General features: G+C 48.5%; 1 protein-coding gene across 4 annotated transcripts in view; it reads left to right on the top strand.

The window, feature by feature from the left end:
- Nucleotides 1-3,743: 3,743 nt before the first annotated feature.
- The window catches only part of ITPKB (inositol-trisphosphate 3-kinase B), an 89,813-nt gene continuing 69,634 nt past the window's right edge, over nucleotides 3,744-23,922 (top strand). For all 4 annotated transcript variants that reach the window (XM_017658969.3, XM_073216739.1, XM_073216741.1 and 1 more), the window contains exons 1-2: nucleotides 3,744-3,884; nucleotides 5,232-7,326. In XM_017658969.3, coding sequence (XP_017514458.3) covers nucleotides 5,434-7,326 — 1,893 coding nt within the window. In that variant the 5' untranslated portion in view covers nucleotides 3,744-3,884; nucleotides 5,232-5,433. The remainder of the gene's footprint in view (nucleotides 3,885-5,231; nucleotides 7,327-23,922) is intronic.

Genomic DNA, 23,922 nt, shown 5'->3' on the forward strand with positions numbered 1-23,922 from the left:
TAGTCTAATTTGTCAAAATTATACTTTTGTGGATCACACTTTTGATGTCATATCTAAGAAATATTTGCTTAGCCAAATGTCCCCAAAATGTTCTCTTATAAAAGTTATGGTTTTAGGTTTTACACTTATATCTGTGAGCCATTTCGAGTTAATTTTTTTATGTGGTACAAGATATGGATTGAAGTTCTTTTTTTTTGCATATGGATATCCAATTGTCACAGCACTATTTGTCGAGATTAATTTCTCTACTTTCCTGCATCTGTGTTAAATATCAATTGTCTCTATATATACTGGTCTATTTTGGACTCTACATTCTTCCATACTAGTCTATTTGTCTAACTTTATGCTAGTATTGTACTGTCTTGATTTTCATAGTTTAATAATAAGTCTTGAAATCAGATAGTGTTAGTCCTTCCACTTTGTTCTTTTTAAAGCTGTTTTGGGTATTCTAGATCCTTTGTATTTCCCTAAGAAGTTTAGAATCAGCAAAATCCTGCTGGGATGTTAATTGTGATGGCATTTAATCTATAGACCAATTTGGGGAGAATTGACATGTTAAAAAATATTGAGTCTTCCAATTCATGAACACGGTCTATCTCTTCATTTATGCAGGTCTTTAAATTTTCTCAGTAGTGTTTTGCAGGCCTTATATGTCTTTTGCCATGTTTATCCCTGTGTGTTTCATAGCTTCTGATGCTATTATAAATATTTTTACAATTTTTTTTATTTCTGATCGCTCATTGCTAATAATGTAGAAATACAATTGATTTTGGCACATTGACTTGAGCAACCTTGCTATTATGGGCTGAATTGTGTATGCTCAAAATGTGTATGTTGAAATCCTAATTCCCAGTGGCTCAGAAGATGACTGCATTTGGAGATAGGGTCTTTCAAGAGGTAATTAAGTTAAAATTAGGACCCTACCCCCAAATGACTGATGTCCTTACAAGAGGAGATTAGGACACGGATACACACATAGAGAAGACCACATGAAGACACAGGGAGAAGACGGCCACCTATGAACTAAGGAGAGAGGCCTCAGGAGAAACCAAACCTGCAACACCTTGATCTCAGACTTCTTGACTCCAGAGATGTGAGAAAATAAATTTCTGTTGTTTAGGCCACTCAGTCTGTAGGACTTTGTTACTGTAACCCTAGCAAACTATTAAATAGTTAAACTCATTTATTTGTTCTAGTAGCTGTTTGGTAGATGCCAAAGGGTTTCCTAACATATTATCTGTATATCTTCCCTTCTAATATGGATACCTTTTATTTATTTTTCTCATCTAATTGTTCTGAGTAGGATTTCCAGTACAATATTGAATAGAAGTGGCAAGAACAGACAGACTTGCCTTTTTCCTGATCTTAGGGAGCCAGTGTTCGGTCCTTCACCATAAAGTATGATGTTAGGTGTATGTTTTTGTGAATGCCCTTTATTAAGCTGAGGAGATTCCCTTTCTATTCTTAGTTTCATAGCTATGATTTTTAAAATTCCATTTCAAAGGTGGGTAAATAGGAATCCTGAAAAGCTAGACAAAATTTCCCTATAGTTGTAGATAACTAGTATAGAATATGGAAAAACAGTGATAAGCACGGATTCTGGATCCAGGCAGTTTCAAATTCTAGTCTTGTCACTTACTGGTTGTGGGATTTGGAAGCGAATTACTCACAGACCTGTGCTTTAATTTCTACATCTGTAAAATGGGGATAAAAAAAGTATCTACATCATAAGATTTTTATGAGGACTAAAATGTGTAAATATTTATAATGTGCTCAGAACAATGCTGGGCTAATAATAAGTGCTATGTGAATTTTTTTCCCTTATGTTAATTTAAAATCATGGAAGGCAAGTAGATTCCACTTCAGGATGCAAACCAACTATGCTGGCTTCCAGATGTGGGTTTTGCTCCATCTTTTCCCTAATCCCTGCTGCTCTTGGTGGCACAATTAGAGGTTTAGACTGGTAGAATTACCATCTAGCTCTACCTCTAGCCCAAGGCAAGAATCCTTTCTGCATGCCACAACTGACCAGCTACTAGCTGCCTTCTGAGCAAGAATTCCTCAGGATGATTTTTTAATCAGGAAGCCTGAATTTCTCAGTTCTGGAAAGGCTGATTGTGTCTGGCTGTGAGGTGACAGTGCCATATCCCAGGGCCTTGGAAGCTCAGTTTCTGTATTCACTCTATGCATGGCTGTGTCCTCCAGTTGCTGCCACCATGATGCATGCTGTGTTTGTGTCTCCTAGAGTACTCAGAAATAAACTCCATGGAATGGGTGTCCTGGGAATGGGCAGCTCCTCCTCCTTGCCACTAGGCAACAGAATTAGGGGCAAAGATAGGGCTAGCTTCTCTGCCTAACAACTGCCCAAATCCTGAGTCAACACCCAGATAATCTCTGGGCTCTTTTTATTTGGACCCATTGAGGGTGGGGGGAGTAACTAGGGATAGTCCTTTCATGGAATGTTTTTAAAAATTTAGAAAGCACTCAACAGTGTCTGAATCCCAGGAATTCTTAGCTAAAAGACCTCGTGGTTTCAGATTTAACATGAGTCTTTACTAGATTGAGCAGCAGGTTGCTTTGCTCACTTAGTATTGTTACCTAAACAAGCAAAAGATGTGTTTGCTACAAAGCAAAAATTTCCACCTCATCTTTAGCCAACAGGAATACAAGGACTGATTCAGGCTTTATATTTTTAAATCTGAGCTTGGCAGCTGTTGTTTTCCCTTTTTCCACCAAATGCTATAGTTTAGGATATAGGGAATTATGCAAAACACACTTGCAGCACCAAAGCAGAAACGGGATAGGACCCACCTGCATGCCCAGTAGTATTGGCTGATGTTCTTCCCCCTTTTTTGATGGGGGTGGGGGTGGGGGTAGGGGTGGGAGTGAAAGGTTCTTAAAAATGATCCAGCTATGGGAGACTGAGCCAGCGGGGGTCTCAGATTTTCTTAGTGGCAGGACTATCTTTCTTCTAAAAATAACTTTGAGAATTAAGTGCAAAAATATGCCAATGTCACATTTGCAGTGTGCATTTAGTAATAAGATAAACGTGCAACGTAAAGGTGTGTTTATATAACTAACAATTGCTCTGCAAAACCATCAACAGCTCACAGCCCAACCAGTCTTCCAAAATACCACTATGATGCACTGAAAATCTGCAACTTTGCAAGGAGGTGCCCACAAAGTACCTTCTTTGAATTTACATATTTGTGTACAAGAACATAAACCGTTTATAGCTTAGTCGGTTTTAAGTGCTAACAAGGTCTCCATTATTTGCTTTGCTTAAAATGCGCACTCAAAACTTTATTAAAAACATTTTTCATAAATAAGCTAGACATCAGCAAAGCTTGATGGAGGGGTGGAAAATGGATGGTATATCTTTAACCAGCAGAAGTTAAAAGACTTTTTTTTTTGTTGTTAGCTAACAATGGAAACTTTTTTTTTAAAAGTGTTTCCCTCCCTCGGTCTTGCCAAGCAATAGAAAAAAAAGAAGAAAAGAAAAACTTGTTCCGCTGAGTTCAACCCCAGACAGGCTCACAACTTCCTTCCTGCTTTCCTCCCCCGGGCCCCCGCCTTTCTCCCTCCGCCCTCCCCACCCCCCAACTTTTTTTTAAATCGCGCGTTGAACAAACACTGAGGGAGCGCGGAGCAGTGTCAGGGTAGGATCTCCACCGCCGGGAAGGCGCGCAGGGCGGCGTCGCCTCCGCGGGTCGCCCGGCCGCTGCCCAGAGTTCGCCTCCTCTTCCGCACTCTCCTTTTCTGTCTTCCCAGCTGGGTGAGGAAATCATTTCTGCTCTTTGACTTTTAAAGCTCTCTTGTTCCTACGCCGTCTGCGTCCCGGGGCCATGTAGTCTGCACAGGACCGGGGATCGGAGACACTGCAGGTAAGTTTGGCGTTTTTCTTGCTCTTGCCCCGGCGCCCCCTTTTACCCCGCTCTGCGTTCTGTAGCCGGTCTGGGCAGCCCGCGTCCTGAAAAGGAGCAGAGGTGGGCTGGCGAGACTGACAGGGGCTTTGATCTGGGAATGGGGGGGGGGGTGCGGGTGGAGGTGCGGGGGTGCGGGAAGAGGAGCGAGAATCGAGTTCTCCGGCTGCTCCGCGCCTTCCGGGCAGCCTCCCGGAGCTCCAGGCTGCCGTGCTCGGGCCGCGGGCGGCTTCGTGGGCGCCGGGCAAGGCTGCCCAGGATGCCGAGAAGTCCTGCCCTCGGCCGCGCCGCCTAGGGCTCTGGGACGCGGCCGCCGGGAGCTGCGCTGGGCCTGGGCTCCAGCCCGCCTGCAGCCACGCGCGCTTGGGGTTCCTCCGAGTGGGCGCGGGTGCCGGAGCGCTCAGGGGCTGCCGCATCCCCTGGCACTGGGCGTGCGGAGGGCCGACCACTGAACGCGCGCGCACACGCACCACACACACCCACAAGCGCGTGCGCGCGCGCACACACACCGTGTGCACACGCACCCCTCCCTCCCACACACACACACACACACGCCCCTGCGGGGGACGACTGCAGGCCGGCCAGTATTGGTTCCGGAACAGGGGACGTGCGGCGTCTCGGTCCCGGGCGCGCGCAGGCGCGTCCTCACTCACAAAACACACTTGTTTGGGGACAGCCGACAAGGCCAGTGTTGGAAAATGCTTAGCTGCGGCCCCGCAGCGCCCAGGCCTTCGTAGGCGGAGGGACACAGTCCCAAGGCCAATCCAGGAGGGCACATGGCGGGAACACCGGTCCTCCAGACCCGGCTCAGGCAGCGGATGTGGCGGGCAGGTCCCGCTCAGGGCTTCTCCGAGTCGGTCCCTGATGGCCAGGAGGGTGGAGCGGGGAAAGCGTGATGCCCAGGGGCGGAGGCTGCCCTGGTGGCCGGTATAATCAATGTTTGCTTTGGTCGCGGGGACCCCGAGTTGCTGGATGGGGCTCCGCACTCTGAAAGATCCTAGTCAGCCGCGCCCTGCACACAGCACACTTAGGAACCGAGCAGTTGTATATCGTCCCTCGTCCGGCCGCCTGACTCTCAAGACGAGTCTCAGACTTTGGAACTTTAAGCGCCCTCAAAGCGCATCCCAACCTGGGGAGAGGGGTGGGGAGCGCCCTCGGGAAACGCACATGTACAACGCAACGCGCTGACGACGGAGGCCCCCGGGCTGTGTCCTCGCCGAGGCCCCGACCACGCACGGATGGGTGTTCCTCGGGCTGGGAGCTCTCGTCCCCTCTGGGGTCCTGACTTATCTCCTTGTGTCTCCACAGTGGCGCTGTCGTTTATGGAGCTTTGGGCGGGGGCCGAGCCCGCGGTCCTGCCCCGCGCTCCCCGCCAGGGCCATGCCCGCCCGTCTGCGTGCCGAGCCGCGGCCGCCGGGCCTCCGGGGCTGAGCCAGGAACCGCGCGGGGCGGAGCGGACGGCAGCGGCGGGACGCGAGCAGAGGCGGCGGGCGGCTGCTGACCCAGTACTATGGCCGTGTCCTGCTACGCGCTCAACAGCCTGGCGATCATGAGTAGCGCCAACCAGGCGAAGAGCGGCGGCTCCCGGCCCAGCAGCAGCGAGACGCCTGCGCCGCCGGGCAGGGCCAGCCTGAGCCCCGGCAGCGTTTTCAGCCCCGTGAGAGGCTCCTCCTTCCTCTTCCCCGCCACCGAGTCGCTGTCGCCCGAGGAGCCCGGGAGCCCCGGGGACTGGCGGAGTGGCCGGCGCAGGCTGAACAGCGGTGGCAGCGGCAGCGTGGGAAGCCCGAGATGGGCGGGTCGCCCGAGAGGGGACGGGCAGCAGGTGGTGACCGGCGCTTCCCTCTCCCCTCCAGGGCCGGAGGAGGCCAAGAGGAAGCTGCGAATCCTGCAGCGCGAGTTGCAGAACGTGCAGGTGAATCAGAAAGTGGGCATGTTCGAGGCGCACATCCAGGCGCAGAGCTCCGCCACGCCAGCGCCTCGCAGCCCGCGTTTGGGCAGGACTCGTTCGCCCTCCCCGTGCCCCTCCCGCAGCAGCAGTCAGCCCCCGGAAAGGGTCCTGGCCCAGAGCGAGGAGCGGAGGACAAAGTCCTGGGGGGAGCAATATCGAGGACCTTCAGAGGCCGACCCTGGGAGGAGAGAAAGGGCGCCCAGCCCACGCCCCTCGAAGGACAAGGCGGGAGCGGCACCTTGCCCCGGCCTGGCTGCTCCGTCAGGATCAGGGGCTCAGAGTCCAGCCGCTCCGGCGAGAACGGAAACGGGGGTCCCTGCCAGATTCCACTGTGGCTCGCCCACGGCTGTGGAAACTGACGCGAGGGCCTCTCCTCTGGGAGCACTGAGCAGCCGGACTCCATCGTTCGGGTTGCTCGGAGTGAACTTGGTGCCGGCCACAGAGGAGACAGCGAGAGCCGCATGCACTGTACTGCATCATCCACACGACCCTGCCCTGTCCAAGCTGTCTGAGAGGACCCGCGAGCTTGGTGGTGCGCACCCTCTGGAGGCCCTGGTGGACAGTCCCCCGCAGTCTCTGGGCCGTGAGACAAGCCCAGCCCCAGACAAGGGCGGGTCTGGCGGTGGAGAGCCCCTGGGGAAGAGCAATTGGCAGTGTGGCCTGCAGGGCTCCAGGGCGCCCGAAGAGGGTGAAAGGGCACAGGAGAGGACAGTGAATGCAAAAGGCCCGGAGTCCTCTGCGGCCCTGAACTGGTGCAGGCCCTGTGAAGACTTGAGCTCGGTGGTCCTTGAGGTGACCCAGAGTGTGGCCCTGGTGGTCGCGGAGTCTGGGCAGTGCTCCAGCAGAGCGGAGGAAGGGGCTCTGACCCTGGGCCTGCTTGGGGGCAGCCACTCAGCACAGCCAGGCACCCGGGAAGTAGAGGTGAGAATTTCATCTGGCAGATTGCTGAAGTCTTTGCCTTGTTGGGAAGCCTCAAAAGATCAGAAAGACCATCAGTGCTGTCTGGGGGACAGGGTGGGTGTGCTGCCTGGGAGCTCCAGGGCTTGGCCTGGCCCCATGGAGGAAGCCGGTCAGGCCTGGACGTGTGGCGTAGGGGTGCAATCAGAGGGGACCTGGGGAAGCCAGCCACAGGACAGAGACTCTCAGCCCAGCCCAGAGCTGCACTCCCCAGATGGGAAGGGCAAGCCTCCCCTGAGAGAGGCCTGCAGCCCCAGCAGTATACCTGCAGTCATCATCACAGACATGGGGACCCAGGAGGACGCAGCCTTGGAGGAGGTGCAGGGAAGCCCTCGGGGCAGCCTGCCATTGAGGAAGCTGTCCTCTTCCTCTGCCTCCTCCACTGGCTTCTCCTCCTCCTATGAGGACTCAGAGGAGGACATCTCCAGTGACCCTGAGCGCTGCCTGGACCCTAACTCTGCCTTCCTGCATACCCTAGACCAGCAGAAGCCCAGAGTGGTAAGTCTAGCTCTGAGATTTTTCTAGAACTTGTGCTGCATTTGTGCTCCATGTGTACCCTGTTTTTCTTATTTTCTGTGAAGTCGTGAAGAGTCTGACCCGGGCCCTGGAGCAGTCACAACTTAAAGTTCTCTCTGGGTGTTTGCTGGAGAGGTGCCTAGGCACTGACCATGCACTTTGCAGCTTGGACAGTGAATCCAAGTCACTTCTTTTGCTATATCCATGTACATCTTAAAATAATGTAAGGTACCCCTGATAGGTCAGCACTCACTACTTGGGAAGGTAATATTCATGAATTACCAAAAACTTACCAATTAATCCCCAAAGGCAGTAAACAGAACTGCTGAGTGTGTTTTTTGTCTGATCAGGTGAGACACTTAATTCTGTGGTTCATTTTGGTGGAGGACAACAGACAAGGTCATCAGTTTAACTCAGCCTCTACTGATAGTCCAGGAAAATGAATGATGGGATTTTCTGGCAGGGCCCTAAAACCTGTGGATGTGGTTTGGAGGGTTTGTTGGGTGAAGAACCCCTCTAGCCTCAGTAAGTTAAGGTCAGAACATAGCAGTATTCACGGGACTAGTGTAACTAAGGTACAGTTTGATGTATGAATTAAAATGAAAACCATGCTTTGAGCTAAGCAGACAATTTCTTTAATAACTTAAGAATATTGTATTAGATTGAATTACCTGAGATAGGCACCGGGTCACACCTCCTAATGGGTACATCTGTTGGCTGATACTGGTACATTTCAGGACGTAACCAAGTGCATATGTTTTGATTCACCATGCTGACGTCTTGTTCTGGCTATGGCTGTGAGCAGGAGTTTATTACATGGTTAATCTCAGTCCAAGGCTGTTTTCACTCATGGGAGGATCAGAGTATTTTATGGAAGGCGTAAGAGTTGAAGCTAGTACTTCTGAAAAGGTCTGTAGTTTCTCTTAGCTTTTCCAGGGTATGGGGAATTTCCTCCGCAGGCACAGTGTTCTTGGGCTCTCTTGGGGGAAAGTCTGCATTGTGCTGTCATAGGTAGTCTTCTCATTTCATCTTGAATATCAAATACCATTCACTGAACTTCAATAACTTAAACCGCAGCAACTGAGAACTTTGTTTCTACCTTCTCTGAGGTAGTTAAGATCTAAAAGTATGTTTCTCTCTGACTCCCACTTCAGAACTCAGTCTGAATTTTTGAAGACCAGGCATTTCTTTTTTGAAACACTACCTTCTGCTGATGGTCTGGAGGCAAAGGTGTATGCAAAAGCTGGTCCCAGTCAGCCTGGTACTTTGTGACCAGGTCAGGGCCTCAGGCATAGGCACTCCACATAATTTAGAGGTAGTCTACCAGGAGGGGATGCTGGTAAAGGGCAGGTGGTAAAAGAAAAGGCTTTTCATTGCAGGTGTAGACTGGATTTCTCTGCCTTCTTGCCCATAGTGAGAGACTTAGTAGGTGGGGTGGGAGGGGTCCCCTGTTCCACTTCTCCCATTTGCTTTTTAAATCCTGAGGCATAGCTGGTACAGCCAAAATTGCCTTAACTTACTCTCCAACTTTCCATTCGCCCTTTTTAGTGGTGGGTTAGCAGCTCCTATTGGCTGGTCCTCAAAATAGTTTGTGTGTCCCCACATTTGAAAAGGGCTTTTGTCTGGAAGTAAGTTTAAAGGGGAGGTAAATACAGACCGGTGATAATTTTTTACATTTGCCAGAGGGATACTAACTGAGAAACCAGAGGGTTGAGTGGTATTCTCAAGTCAGACAGTCCCAGAGGTGGACACAAGGCCTGCCTGTTGTCCAGCCTACTGCTCACCTTCAGGCCGGTTTTCAGACACCCACAGAGGAGAGCCAGGGAGAAATCCCCTGCCAGCTTGGCTCTCTGAATCATGTGAGGCTGGTGGGGAGTGTGTGTGGGGGAAGGGTGGGTAATCAACTGGAAATTATGGGATCCCAGGGACTTTTGAGCTTTGGGTTGACTGCTTGCATGATATGCTGTTTTCTTTCTCTTGTACAGATTGTTATGGTGCGGCCTGTCTGTGACACAGAAATATCTGCTCAGTGGCTCACAAATAACTTGATTACCTGATATTGATATTTTGTCTACAGGACGCCAGATATCTTGATTGACTGAGCATTTTGGCTGGGCTCTTCAGTGCTCTAAAGATAAACCCTGAGCCAGCACTGCCTCAGCTCTGCAATATCAACACCCTGTTCTCTTCTCTTAACCTGGCTGCCTTTGTTCCTGTTGCAGGGCTGCTCTACAGGCACATGCACACCCACGCTTGCTCACACAGGAAGGTCTGAGATTCCATGTTCAGCCTTCTAGTCACACAGCCAGCCCCTGGCCCTCAGACCCACTCTGGGAATTTTTTTATGCTATGCTTCTCTGCCTTTCTTGGGGTGGCACATGCTTTACTTCTGCAGGGGAGTTACTGTGTGTGGTGCCGTGTGTAGGCAGAGCAGGTGGACATGACAGCCCAGAGAAGCCTGAACTGGTTGCCTTTTAGTCCTCCTGCCATCTGGTCTCCCTACTGGGTGTCTCAGCTGGAAGTCCCAGAGCAAGTGTGCAGGGAATTGAGAAGGCCCCCCTAGAGTTGAAAACAAAGTGAAAAGTAGATTGTTTAGAAATGCACTCTGGAAACGACTTGACCATTTAGAGAATGCAAATTAGCAGTGGCCTTTTTACTGGAAGGGATGTTGTGAGAGGCCTGCTCACCTCATTTGCTTCCATGAGTAGGAGCTGTAGAGACATCCTCCGAAGCATGCAAAATGCTTCAGGTCTTTCCTATGGCTGCCATTGGCCTGTACCTGAAATAAAATGTTCCAGGTTGTTGCACCTGCATGTCTTCTGTCTATAAAGGATCAGACGCTTGAAATTTGCTCAAAAGTAATTATATTACATGCATTGTGTTCAGTGGCTTAAATTTAGGCACATTCAGGCTTACTATTCTCTGATGTGGGCAGAGGTGAACTGCACTGAGCAAGGCTGGTGTTCTTGCTTTTGTTCTATAACTAGAAATTGGTCATCAATTCTTCACTTTCCTCTGTTATGCCATTTAAGGGTATCTAGTCTATTGAAATGTCAGGTTTAAAGAATTATATTAAAATATGTATGCATCTTATTTTAAAAGATTTTAATTTTTTTATTCCAAAATTGAACTGTCAGTTGTATGTGCAAAAAAACAAAGCAAAACAAAATACTGGCCTAGTTACCTGGGGGAAATATAAACAATATAATACAAAATCCTTGTCTTCTTGGTGCTTAGGACCATTGGAATTCTGTTTCCTTTGCTTCTTTTGTGTGTGTCGACTAGTTTTGTTGTCTTTTTTAGTGAAAAACAAACTCATACATGTGGTAAAGAATTCAAATAGTTTAAAATGCCTTTATGTGGTTTTGAAAAGTGTAATATTTTTATTTTGGGATAAACCAAATTAAAATTTAAAAGCTTTAGAGAGATACTTTAAAAAATGAAGCTACTGGTGCATACTTCTAAACAGAAAACTCTTTTCTGGGTGAGAATGTCGAAGGCCCGTATTTGTGGGTTAGGAGTTTAAGGTGCACATGCTGTTTCTCAAGATAGGGCACCCCTCTTCTGTCTCAGGGATGAGGAGATGCTTTTTCCGGCAAGGCCCCACCACCTTTCAAAGCTGGGAGGACCCCAGGTCATGTATGTGGGGTTCCAGGTGATACTCTGACCTGTTTAGGAATGGGAAAACCAAGACTCAGAGGCAATAGGGACCCAAGGAGTGCCTCCCTGGCTCAGTTTCCTTCTTTTCAAATGAGTGTTGTCCATGAGGATGATCCCAGGGGTTTCTGTCTAGTTCTAAATCATTATGACTATATTAATTCTAGGCTTTCAGTGCTTTAAAGGTAAACCCTGAGCCAGCACCATCTCAGCTTTGCCAGACCAACACCCTGTTCTCTTTTCCCAACCTGGCCACTTCTGTCTCTGCTGAATCAAGTTTTATTCAAAACCTGATGTCTGTGTCTGGAAGTGTGACAAGGTTTCTTTGGTACAGCCCTCTGACACCGAGGCTGAAATGGGACACATTTAAATGTGTGCCTTTACTCAAGACCCATTAATTGATCTGCCTCTTTTTCTTTACCAGAATAGTTTGGCTCTTTGTAATTTTGCATTGAAAAAGTATCATCAGAATTAACCATCAATACAATACCCAAGATTCTCATGAATAATTAGACTGATATTAGAGGCTGCACTGGTATAATGCCAGAACATGAACTTGAAAAGTAAAAGATGCATTGAATTCTGTTATCTGAGGGCTTTGGCCTCCTCAGAGAGTGACATTTGGAAACTGAGGCTTTATCTACAGAGAGTCAAAACATCACTTCAAAAGATTTTGTTTTACAGCAGTAGAATCACAGAACCCAAGAATGGACTAACAGTTACCAAAGGGGAAAGGGACTGGGGAGGATGAGTGGGAAGGGAGGGAGAACGGGCAGGGTGCGGGGGGGCGCGGAGAAGAAAGGGAGCCTTATGATTAGCATGTATAATGGGGGCGGGCACGGGGAGAGCTGTGCAACCCAGAGAAGACAAGTAGTGATTCTACAGCATCTTACTACGCTGATGGACAGTGACTGACTCTAATGGGGTTTGTGGGGGGGACTTGGTGAAGGGGGGAGTCTAGTAAACATAATGTTCCTCATGTAGTTGTAGATTAATGATACCAAAAAAAAAAAAGACTTTGTTTTAACAAACATAAAAATATCTCAGCCAGCTTGAAATCCTTTCAAAGGTGTGGTATACAGAAAAAGAGAGATTGATGTTTAGGCATAGCAGAATCACAGCTGGGTCTGCCTAGCCTTTAGATTTTGCAGGAAAAATGTGTTAAACCAGCCAATTGCTGCTTTTAGAGAAATGTATTTTAGGTGTTCCATAAATCATTTTCAGAACTTTTGTTTTTAAGTGCTGAGTTGCTACTGAGTCAGTTTTATGATTTTCTTGGCATGTACCTGTTCAATGTAGTTACAGATTAGATTAGTTTATTTATATTCCTAGGAGTATTGATAACATTGTTTAGGCTTATTTTATTTTGTCAGGCTTCAATTTAGTAATCTAAAGGTAGAATTTTCATGTATTTAATGGAAAAAAGAGTTTTACATTTTGTTAGGAAAATCATCTTTGATTACTTGAGGTAGCCAGCAGGTGTTTGGAATTACCTTGGGATCTACCAAACCCAGTCGTGGTTCTGCCCTCCGTGGGGAGGGGTCTGTGGGTTTTTATGGGAGACATGGCCTCGGTGCTGTAGGTCATGCATGTGGTGGCCTGAAATCCATGACAAGTGTGCCTTGAGCTGATTTTATTCCTGAGTTGGTAGAATTGGCACCAGGAAAGACGTGTTTCTCATGAACTGGGGAGCACATTATTTATGAAATCTCACTAAACCCAAATGTGAACTGTTTGGTGATACAAAAATCCCTGCAGAGTGTATGTTTGGGATTTTATACGCTCAGTTCTCCTGAGACCATGTGCTGTGTCTGCCAACTGTTAACTTCATGAACTGAGGATGGGGGTGCCCAGTCAGGCAGCCCCAACCACAGGGAGCAGAACCACCCAGTGATATAGTTTTCCTGCAGACTGAGGGGCCCAGCCACCTCACTGTGGAGGCTGCCTGGAAGGTTGAAGAACCCGCTGACCTGGTCTCATGACCCTATAGCCAAACTCACTTATAGTTCTGCCACCACCCTTAAGTCTCCCTGTGACCCTCCAGACACCTGCTCATTCATTTTTCCAGGCGTGAACCTCTATTTCAAAGGCAGTTCAGTTCTCCTTGGCAGAAAGACACAGTAAATATATATGACCTCATTACGAAGTTGGGCCTCTGTTCTTGATATTAGAAAAATAACAACTTTTCTGTAGCAGGTACCTAGTTAACATAATATCAATCTGGGTCTGGGAGAGGCATTAGAGCACATTGTCTCCTATCAACATTTTACAGCTGAGGAAGGCAAGACCAGAGAGTATTTAATACAGTTATAGATTCATGTTTACATCTTCCTTTTTTCTTGAAAACTTTATTAGTCTAAGTTCATGATTCTCCTTGGAAGATATGCCTTGGCTTTAAACAGTGCATATTTTTAAGATGTTTGTTAAGGAAATGGGTGCATGAATGAATGAGATACAACACCTTGCTGCACTGCCTACCTGTGAAAGAAATGTCAAGCCACCTGGAAAATGAACAAAAAGAGGGAAAAAAGAATGAGGCGGAGCTCATTGCTTCTTCCTGTGCTCAGTAAGGTGCCTGCCGGGTTTTAGCAGACCTGCGACCCTAGTCCACACAGGCACGCAAGCCCTCTGGAGGGCAGAGTTCAGGGGTGCAGTGTTTGTGAGTGTCCCGCAAAGAAAAGGTTCAGTAAATGCTGGCACAGGGGAGGTGGGGACATCTTGAGCCACTGGCGAGGCAGTGTCTGTCTGGAAAATTCTCTGGGCCCCTTGAAAGAAGTGCTCTGTAGCAATCCTAGGGTTTTGTTTAGGTTCCACTTTCATCCTAGTACAATCCTGGAAAATGATTCTGCATCAGCAAAAGAGGTGGGAATGAAATTAATTTCTCAAAGACCAGTATTCATTGACTTCCCATGACTTCAACGCCATTGTGGAACTACAGCAGTGTCCTGAAGTGTATTTCACGGGACATTGAGAATAGGGCTGGCCTTACCTCCAATCTCCGTTCCCTTGAGTGGCTTCCTTTCATTCAGTTGCAGGGCTGGGGACTGCTTTAAGGCTTAGAATCTGAGAGGCAGGTGAATGGGGCACATAGAGCAAGGCCAGTGATGAAGCTTCTGCAGAGTTTGCACAGGGAAGACTACTCTGATGTCTCTTACCTGAAGGCAGGGCCTTCCGAGCTCTCCCTGTTGAGGAGGGACGTGTGACAACCTTGTTACTGGTAAGCCAGCACAGGCAGGCTTTGACTAACTTGTTTGGCGTGTTTATTAGCGAGTCCATTAAGAATGCTCCTGTTAGAAATCTGATCTTTCTCCTCTGTTGAGCTTTACTTGAGCATTTTATTGACTTGATACCACTTTTAATAGAAACTCATTCTGCAAAAGTCAGTGATACATTTTGTATTTCCTGAAATTTTTGTTTCTGTTTTGCTCTAAACCAGCTGATGAATTTTATAAGTAATGTAAAAAGAGGAGCTTCCCACAGTAAGGGGCAAGATGACTGACTCTCTGCAGTTCATGTTTGTGTGTATTTCACTGGGGGGAGGAGGAGGGAGTGTTTTATTTATTCCCCCATCTCAGAATAAGGAGAACTTCTCACTCAACCTGGAAGGGGGGAACTTATTTTCAGCTAAATCGAGTACTCCGTCATGAAGTTTGTTGTTATCCTATTAATCTAGCATTTTACTTTTGTGGTAAGAGTCTGGGTGGAAAGGGAAAATAAAATGATAGAGCATCTCAAAGGCATTGAGATTATTTCCGTTGACCTGGTGACTGAGATTAGGGTTTGCCTCACCAACGAGGATCATATGTATTAATGACGGAGGGTAAGACCTCATTGTCAGCCAGGTACATCTCTTTCCAAAGGGGTGGTCCATTCATGTTGATAAAGCTGGTCATACTGCATCAGAGGGTGGGAATGAGGTTTTTGCCTTTATACTTTGAGATGCTTTTGGCTTTTGGGGCACTGACAGTAGTTTTCTTTCTTTACCCCTCTGAAAGGGTTCTCCACATTCTGCCCCCACCCACCCCATCCACTTAATCAGAATGAATAAACCAATTGTAGTTTTCCAAGAAAAAGCTGTAATACATGTGTATTACCAGCACTTAATATCTTTGTACACTACAGGGGTATTCAGCCAGCCTGGTGGAGGGATTTGGCTCCCTGGTGACTGGCAATCCCCCAGCTCAAACTGCAATCTGATGGGACCTGGGCAATTACAGGGAAGGCCACTGCACCACCCCTCACCCCCACCGGCAGTTCCCAGCAAATGTTTTTCCCATTTCCCTGACATTCTTTCCAGGCTCAGCTCAATTTGTTTTCTTCTTCTCTATGGCAATTGACCGCTGAGTTGTTAAATGTTTAATACAGCAGGATCTCCTGTTAAGTGCTTCTGCCACAGTTGTATAGGGGCTGGTGTTTGTCTAATCCTCTGCTATGCATGGGTGTATAATGTTTTCTTTTTACAAGTTAGCTAACTGAAGAATAGTATTAATAAAATACACTATTAATAAAGGGAAAAGATGCTGGCTGGGGTCCAGAGAGGAACTCTGGAGTATCACTTCTGTAATCCTTATCTAACCTGAATCTGTTAGCAGGAAACTGAAAAGGCCTGTGTATGACAATGAGATAAAAAGTCTAATCTCTTAACAATGTCAAGTGGAAAATCCAACCACAGCCAGTAGCTCAAGAAATGACTAGGAAGTTTTGTTGGGACAGCTAATCCTGGGAACCCAGGTCACTGGGCCAAGGGTAGAAAAATTGATTGCTGTATATTAGATCTGGGGGCTGCTGGGAAGACACTGTTAGATTTTGAGGAACTATTGAAAACTCCTTACAGAGACAATATTTGTCAACGTGGGGAGCAGTTTGGTTGTGTTATAATTGATATTTAATCCTTGTGAAACCTCCCCTCTCTTCACCATCATCACCGTAGTCACTGCAGCTTTAAGCATTAGTATTGAGCATCTTGCTAATTCCGAGTAATTCAGGAGACTCAGAGCCTCCTCTGAGAACACACTGGCATAGTCCAGGGGTGCATTGTGCTGGAAAAACCAGTGACTCTCAGATTCAGCACTTGGCCTCTTTGACTTTGGTATCCTCATCTGCAAAATGGGTGTATTGAAAAGAGTTATCTTATTTCATGTGTTCTTTGTGAGTTTCAGACAAGACAGTATTTGTAGAGTCCATATGTATTCTTGAGAGTGTGTATTCTTTCCTGCCTAAATTCATTTGAATTACAGCTTTTCAAAAAGAGGATGGACAAGGGCAGGCACTGCACTAGTGCTCAATATTCCCACCTCTGTGTTGCTGAAAGAGAAATTGCTGAGGCCTGTGTCAGAAGCAACCTGATGTCCACAGCAGAGCCAGTTCTGGTGTGGATACTGCCAAGTGTGGGTTGGGGAGCTGTAGCTGCTCTAGATCACATCCTGGTTCCACATCAGCAGCTCAACACAGCCTCCTCCTGCCTGAGTGACCATCTTGGCCAGTGTGGACTGTGGATGAAGCTTCCTGGCCCTGTGGTTTGCGGACTCAAAGGTGGGGATGCAGATGTGAAGGACAGGAGAGAAGGCTGGAGCGAGCAAGAAGGGCCAACTGTAGTGGTCTGGTGGTGCTGGGATGGGCTGTTATCTCCTGGGTAACTGAGAGGGAGCTGCACTTCATCTGGAGTTGAGGGGAGGGAGGGTGCTTAGAGGAAGCATTGATTTTTTTTTCCCAGTACTATGTAGCTGTTTTCTCCTCTGTGTCCTGCAAAGTGAAAGAGAGGGTTTCAGCAAAGTCTTGCACATTTTGAGCAGACATTACATTCAGCAGATATGTACTGGGCACTTTGTAAGTATGGCTGGGTCCTGGGCTAGATCCGAAACCTCTGCACAGAGCTGGCCTCTCTTCTGGTTCTGCCTGCACTGAGAAGTGGCTATTGTGCCCTGTAGCTGCCCAGACAGCAGGCATTTATCTTCGAGTTTTGTCTGCAGATATCTATGCTGAAGAGTGGCCCATAGCTGCTGCCTCAGCCTTGGAATTCCACTCTCAAGAGGCAGAGCCGATGCCAATAGACATACTGGAGATTTGAGAGACTCAAGAGCAAGTTGTATGGCCATTAAACAGGCACATTCATTACATATGAGTTAATCAGTGATGAACTGGTGTTGACCTGGGAGATATAGGAAGCTTCCATGCCTGTTGTGGAAATGGGTGAAGGGACTGAGCATTGGAGAGGGAATCTGGGTGAGGGGTGAGTCTGGCCATGAGGGGTTTGTTCTTTTTGTTAGAACTGATCAAGCAAAGGGACTGTTCTGGATCCAAAAGCTCTGGGAGGTTGGAAAGAAAGAGGGCAATTCCTCTTCACCCTCCTCCACAACCCTCCCCCGCTCCCACTCAGCCTAACGCCCTACAGGGACTCCACACAGATAGATGCTCAGCGGATGACAGATGGAGCCCTCGGACAGCTGCACTGTGAATGTGCTCTCCTGAGGCTAAAATGGGGCCTCAAGAGGGCCCCCTGACCCCTACTGACCAGGACGTGGTCAGAAACTTGGGAGGCACAAGTGCTTCCTAGGCCTGAACCTGAGGAGGAGGCCAGGGCAGGCAGGGACCGGGCAGCTCAGCAGCAGCGAGCCCTGGTGTGGATCACGGGGGTGTGGGTCTAGGTTCTGCCACCTCCTGACTCTGACCCAGGGGGATGTCTTGTCTCTCAGTCCCTCAGTTTCAACATCTATAAACTGGGACTGATGGTACCTGAGGTGGTGAGTGTGGAATGTCAAACCCTGTGCTGCTGCCCACTTCATTTAGGTGAAAGTGAAGCGGGGTACCCCAGGGGGCATTGCTTGCTGGGGCCCTTCTTCCCCTCGAAGAAAAAGTGGGGCCTGGGGGCTGATGCTGAGACCTGCAGGAGGCACGTGCTGGATGCACAACCCTGATGATGCAAGAGAGGCCGAGCCAGCCAGATCTGCACCAGTACCCACTCTCCGTCCAGACCTTGGTGGGGACTCAGCTTCCCTGAGCCGCGGTTTCCTCTTTACAGCGTGAGGACAGTGGTCCTCTCTCATGGCCATGACCGTTGTGAAGATGAAGTGAGATCCGGCAGCCCCGCCATGGGGGGCAGAACAGGCATGGCCAGGGTGGCCCCTCCCGGATTGTGCCCTACCTTGCCTGCAGGAGGGCCCATGTCACCTCATCCCGACTGAGCTCATGATGATGACAAAATAGGCAACAGGGTTTATTTTTCTAAGGAGGTTTTTCAGTTGCTGGAGAGGCCTCACTTTGTTACCAGGGCTCAGAATCTGAGGTTAGAAAACAATCTCCTGTATTCAGCAGCTGGCATTCAGCAGCTGGCAAGGGGCGTCAGGTTCCCCCCTGGGACCAGCCTCCTTTTATTTTGTTCTGGAGGTGGAAACTGGCCCAGAAGGCCCACCCTTGGGGTGTGGAAGGCTCCACCCTTCCCTCCCCGCCCTCTGCTACTCTGCTTTCTTGATGCATCTTGTGGAGTCACCGTAAGGAGAGATGAAAAAGCACCACCACCTTGCGTAGTTGAGGCTTTTCTTGCCAGGGAGGTTAATGCACCTTCATCACTTCCCGGAGCCATTTCTGGTGGCATGCAAGGCACGTGATTATTAAAGCCAATCTTCATTAAAGAGATGCTTTCTTTCACTGCAGATGCAGCTGAGGCCTTGAGGACCAGGGTCTCTGCAGCCCACTTTGCACTGGTCCCCCCACCTCCTCTCGAAGGGAGCAAATGAGAGTCTGCCCAGCACCTCCTGGGACACACGGCTGCCATTTGTCACTGTCCTGACTGAGCTCTCTGGAGCCCTGCTAGATTGGCCTGCAGGACTGTGCCTCAGGGCCAGGATGGGGGACGGTGGTGTGGAGAGAAAACCCGGTCAGGTGGGCTGGGCCTAGCTGGATTGACCCCGAGCACACCAGCTCACTGTGGAGTCCCAGGGAGACCTGTGGGAACCTGTGCTTGGGCTACGGGTGACCAGACTGTCACTCATTCCTCCGCCAGACATCACCATAGTCTTGGGCACCCCACCTGCCAAACATGGGCTTTTCCATCTGCACATTCCATATTTGATAAGAAAATCCCTCATTCCTGCTTGGCTGTAGGGTCAGGTGGGCAGCCGGCAGCATCAATCCTTGGGATTTGCACCATCCTACCTGCCGCTGGCCCACCACATGAGCCTCGTGTGCCTGCCCAGCTGTGGAGCATCTGGGCAGCATGTCCAGGCACTGAGCATTGGCTCCTTGGTGTGACATTTTCTGGAGCCATATGGGGGCAGTGTCTGGGATGCTGTTTGCCTTTAGGTACCACACTGCATATTAAAAACCATCCTGCTCCCTCCAGGAGCCGCCTCCTGCCTCACTGCACGCTGCTGGTTCACACCGAGAGGCTGAGCAAAGCGCTGCAGTTCTGGACTCTTCTTGGCATCCTTTCTTTGGCATTCTGACTGGCCTACATTTTCTGGTCTGTCACCATTGGTCTAAATACCACATCCCCAGGACAAGAGGTGCCTCACCTGTGCTGCAGCGGCAGGGAGCCCTAGGGGTCTGTATGGGTTAGCCTGGAGGGACGTGGCCAGAATGTCCCAGGTGGCACGTTGCTGGGGATCATCAGCCTGGCCTCCCACTGCGGTCTGGGGACATATGACACTGACTTTGGAAAAAAGATTTCAAGAACTTAAGGAAATAGTTCAGTATTATCTCCTACCAGGTATCATACAAGAGAATGTGAGTCCTGAATGGAGGTCACAAAAAGCCAGTCACATGACAAAGCATGGTGGGAACCTGGCTCATCAGTGTTACTTAGGAAACTCATAGGAGTTATGGAAGTACTAAAAATTCATATAAACTAACTGTGTGGCGCAGCTGTTAAGAATACTGACCAGTCTGAGGAGGCACAATAATAATAAAATAATAGCAGGGGCAATTTCCAAAGTATCTGTTACGTGCCAGGCATTTTCCATAAGTGATTTTAATTTAATTTGCATAAGGTACATGATTTTCCTCCTTCCACAGAGAGCCAAGAGTCAGATGAGGAGCACACGCCAGGGGCACAGCTGGTCGGTCAGGGCCGGGATCTCTGCCCCTTCCTCTCTGCCACCATCATCTGTCCCCGAAGGTGGAGGGAGTACTCGTGCTCTAGAAGGATGGGGCTTGCTTACCAAATTGGGTGCAGAGGAAAACGGGTGTGGCGAGGAGGATTCTGAATCTCTGCCTTGGGGATGGCTGAGGGAGTGTGAGTTGCTTTTTGCCTAGGGGACATGTTACATCTAGGGGGCGAGAGAGCTGTCTTCACGTAGTTGCTCTGGGGAGCATTTCAGTCAGTTGGAAGGTCAGTTTTCTATCTGCAGAGGTGGAACTACTCAGAGAGGTTACTTTTCCTTCTATATGAATGGGCCTTCGTACAAAAACAGACTCAGTATCTGGAATGGAAGCAAAAGGGACCTCCTAGAGCTGCCTCACAGCCCCCTGGCCTGGTGGAGAGCAAAGTGGAGTGATCTGAATACAGCCTGAAAGGACGATGATGAGTACTAAGCTGCTCCCTGTCGTGGGCAGAGCTGGGCGGCGAGCCCCTGGGGTGCAGGGCGAGCAGGCATGCGGGTGTTTGTCCTGTAGCCAGTCCCTGGGGGCTCCACCTGCCTCCTCCTACAGGGAGGGGCCCCACAGAGCTGGCTAGATAGGGATCTGCATACATCCCGGTGCCCTCTGCCCAGCCAGAGCACCTCATGGGCCCTCTTTCCTGGGGCCTGCTGGATACAGTTATGGACATTCTGGACCCTTTTATGGATTGTGGGTTTGTATCTCAGACCTGTTAGCAGCACTCAAATTGGAACTGAATGCATCAAGTTGCATTACCTGCCAAAGACTTCGGTTAAATTCAGAAACACTGGACAGTCAAAGGGAGAAAGTTTATTCCAAAGAGGCAATGGCAGGAGGCCTGGCTTCCAATAGCTGGCTGTCCCAGGGCTCCCTACCTGCAAGAAGAGACTTGATAGAGCCTTCTTAGTGAGAAGCATACATCAGCACATGAAGGTGGCTTCTGTGAGCATCATGGAGGTGCCCTGTGGGACAGTGAGCAACCCACCACGGGACAGTCCGTGGGGCATGGAGATGACTGCTATGCCCTCAGGGTTCCCTGTTTGGAGGCAGGATTACTCAGCCATGGCTTTGCCTTCAGCTGAGATACTGATTTAAACTCCCTTTCAAGAAGGGGCACTGTGTTATTTCCAGCATTGGGCTGTTATGAATAAAGCTGCCATGAGCATTCATGTCCAGGCTTCTCTGTGGTATAAGCTTTCATTCCTGGTAATAAGCACCCAGGAGTTCAGTTGCTGGGCCATAAGATAGTGCAGGTTTGTGTAGTATTTTAAGAAACTGCCAAACTGTTTTCCAGAGCAATTGCACCATTGTATACTTCCCCCAGGTGTGTGTGAGTGACCCGGCTGCTCCACATCCTCACTGGCATGTGGTATTATTTTAGCTAGTCTGACAGTTGTGCAGGACTCTCACATTGTGGTTTTTCCCTAATGGCTAATGGAACTTATTCACCATCTGTACTTCCTCTTTGATGGAATGATCTGGCTTAAAAAAAAAAAAATTCCACAGAGGTTATGTGAAAACACAGGCAGTGTGTCAAAAGCCTTGTGCGTTAACCCCCACCCCACGTGAACCTTCCTCTCAGCACTGCCGGGAGAGTATTTGCTCATCTCTGAGGTCTCTTCCTGCCCCAGCCTCCTCTGATTCCAAAATAGAGTAGTGACCCAGAGCAGCCTCCCTGGGTGGTGGGCATGGGGTGCATAGGGGGCCCAGTGGGGGACCCTGCCCTCCTTCACCCTCCCAGCTCCATCTCCACAGGTTCCCACCAGGCTGACTCACAGGTGCTGTGTTTAAGGAAAGTTGTATATTGACTGTGGGCCCTGGAAATAAAAACAAAGGAATAAATGTGGAGTGTCTACTGCCACCTCACTTAGCCTTCCTGCGGGCCTCTCTCAGAGCTGTGGCTGAGAGCAGGCTCCCACTGCGAGGTCCCTACCTGCCACCCCAGCTTCCCTTTGGGTCTCTTCAGCTGGACCTGGGCTTTGGGCTTAGTCTTGCAACACAGTCGTGCTGAAGGTCCTAGAAATGCTTCCCTTTTTATGTTAATTAAACAAACAAGAAAAAGTGTGTATATACAGACATACCTCATTTTATTGTGTTTTGCTTTATTGAGCTTCAAAAATAATGCAGTTTTTACAAATTGAGGTTTGTAGCAACCCTGCATTAAGGGTTGGTGCCATTTTTCCAACAGCATTTGCTCACTTTGTGTCTGTGTCGCATTTTAGTAATCATCGCAGTAATTCAAACTTTTTTGTTATTACTGTTATGGTGACCTATGATGAGTGATCTTTGATGTTACTGTTGTGATTGTTTTGGGGCACCATGAACTATGCCCATGTAAGATGGTGAACTTAATTGATAAATGGGGTGTGTGTTCTGACTCCTCCACCAACCAGCCGTTCCACCATCCCTCTCCCTCTCCTAGGGCATCCCTATTCCCTGAGACACAGCAATGTTTAATTAGGCCAAGTAATGATCCTACAGTGGTCAAGGGACAGAAAGAGTCCCGTATCCTCACTTTAGATCAAAAACTAGAAATGATTAAGCTTAGTAAGGAAGGCATGCTGAAAGCCAAGACAGGCCAAAAGCTGGGCCTCTTGCACCAAACAGGTTGTAAATGCAAACGAAAAGTTCTTAAAGGAAATTAAAAGTGCTCCTCCGGTGAACACAAAGGTAAAAAAGTGAAGCAGCCATTTTGCTGATATGGAGAAAGTTTTGGTGGTCTGGATAGGCAAGCAAACCAGCCACAACATTCTCTTCAGCCAAAGCCTAACCCAGAGCAAGGCCCTGACTCTCTTCAATTCTGTGAAGGCCGAGAGAGGTGAGGAAGCTGCGGAAGAAAAGTGAAGCTGGCAGAGGCTGGTTCATGAGGTTTAAGGAAGGAAGCCGTCTCCATAACATAAAAGTGCAGGTGAAGCAGCAGGTGCTGATGGAGAAGCTGCAGCAGGTTATCCAGAAGAGCAAGCTGAGATCATTCAGGAAGGTGGGTACACTGAACAACAGATTTTCAGCGTAGATGAAACAGCCTTCCACTGGAAGAAGATGCCACCTAGGACTCTCATAGCTGGAGAGAAGTCAACACTGGGCTGCAAAGCTTCAGAGGACAGGCTGACTTTCTTATTGGGGGTTAATGCAGCTAGGGACCGGAAGTTGAAGCCAGTGCTCACTGACCACTCCAAAAATCCTAAGGCCCTTAAGAATTATGCTAAATTTACTCTGTTTGTGCACCAGAAATGGAACAACAAAGCCTAGATGACAGCACATCTGTTTATATGGTTTATTGAATGTTTTAAAAAGCCCAGGGACTTGCTGCTCAGAGAAAAAGATTCCTTTCAAAATATTACTGCTCGCTGGCAAGGCACCTACCTGGTCACCCAAGAGCTCTGATGGGGATGGACGATGAGTTGAATGCTGTTTTCATGCCTCCTAACACAGCATCCAAAAAAAAAAGATGGGGTCATTTTGACTCTCAGGTCTAATTATTGAAGAAACACATTTCATAAGACTATGACTGCCATAGATAGTGATTTCTCTGATGGATCTGGGCAATGTAAATTGAAAACCTGGAAAGGATTCACCCTTATAGATGCCATTAAGAACATTCATGATTCAAGGGAAGAGGTCAAAATAACAGCATTCACAGGAATTTGGAAAAAGTTGATTCCAACCCTCAAGGATGACTTTGAAGGGTTCAAGACCTCAGTGGAGGAAGTAACTACAGATGTGGTGGTAACAGCAAGAGAACTAGAATCAGAAGTGGAGCCTGCAGATGTGACTGAATTGCTCCATCTCATGATCAGACTTGAACAGATGAGCTGCTGCTTATAAATA

This window comes from Manis javanica, chromosome 11 (assembly GCF_040802235.1).
Source record: "Manis javanica isolate MJ-LG chromosome 11, MJ_LKY, whole genome shotgun sequence".
Taxonomy (NCBI): domain Eukaryota; kingdom Metazoa; phylum Chordata; class Mammalia; order Pholidota; family Manidae; genus Manis; species Manis javanica.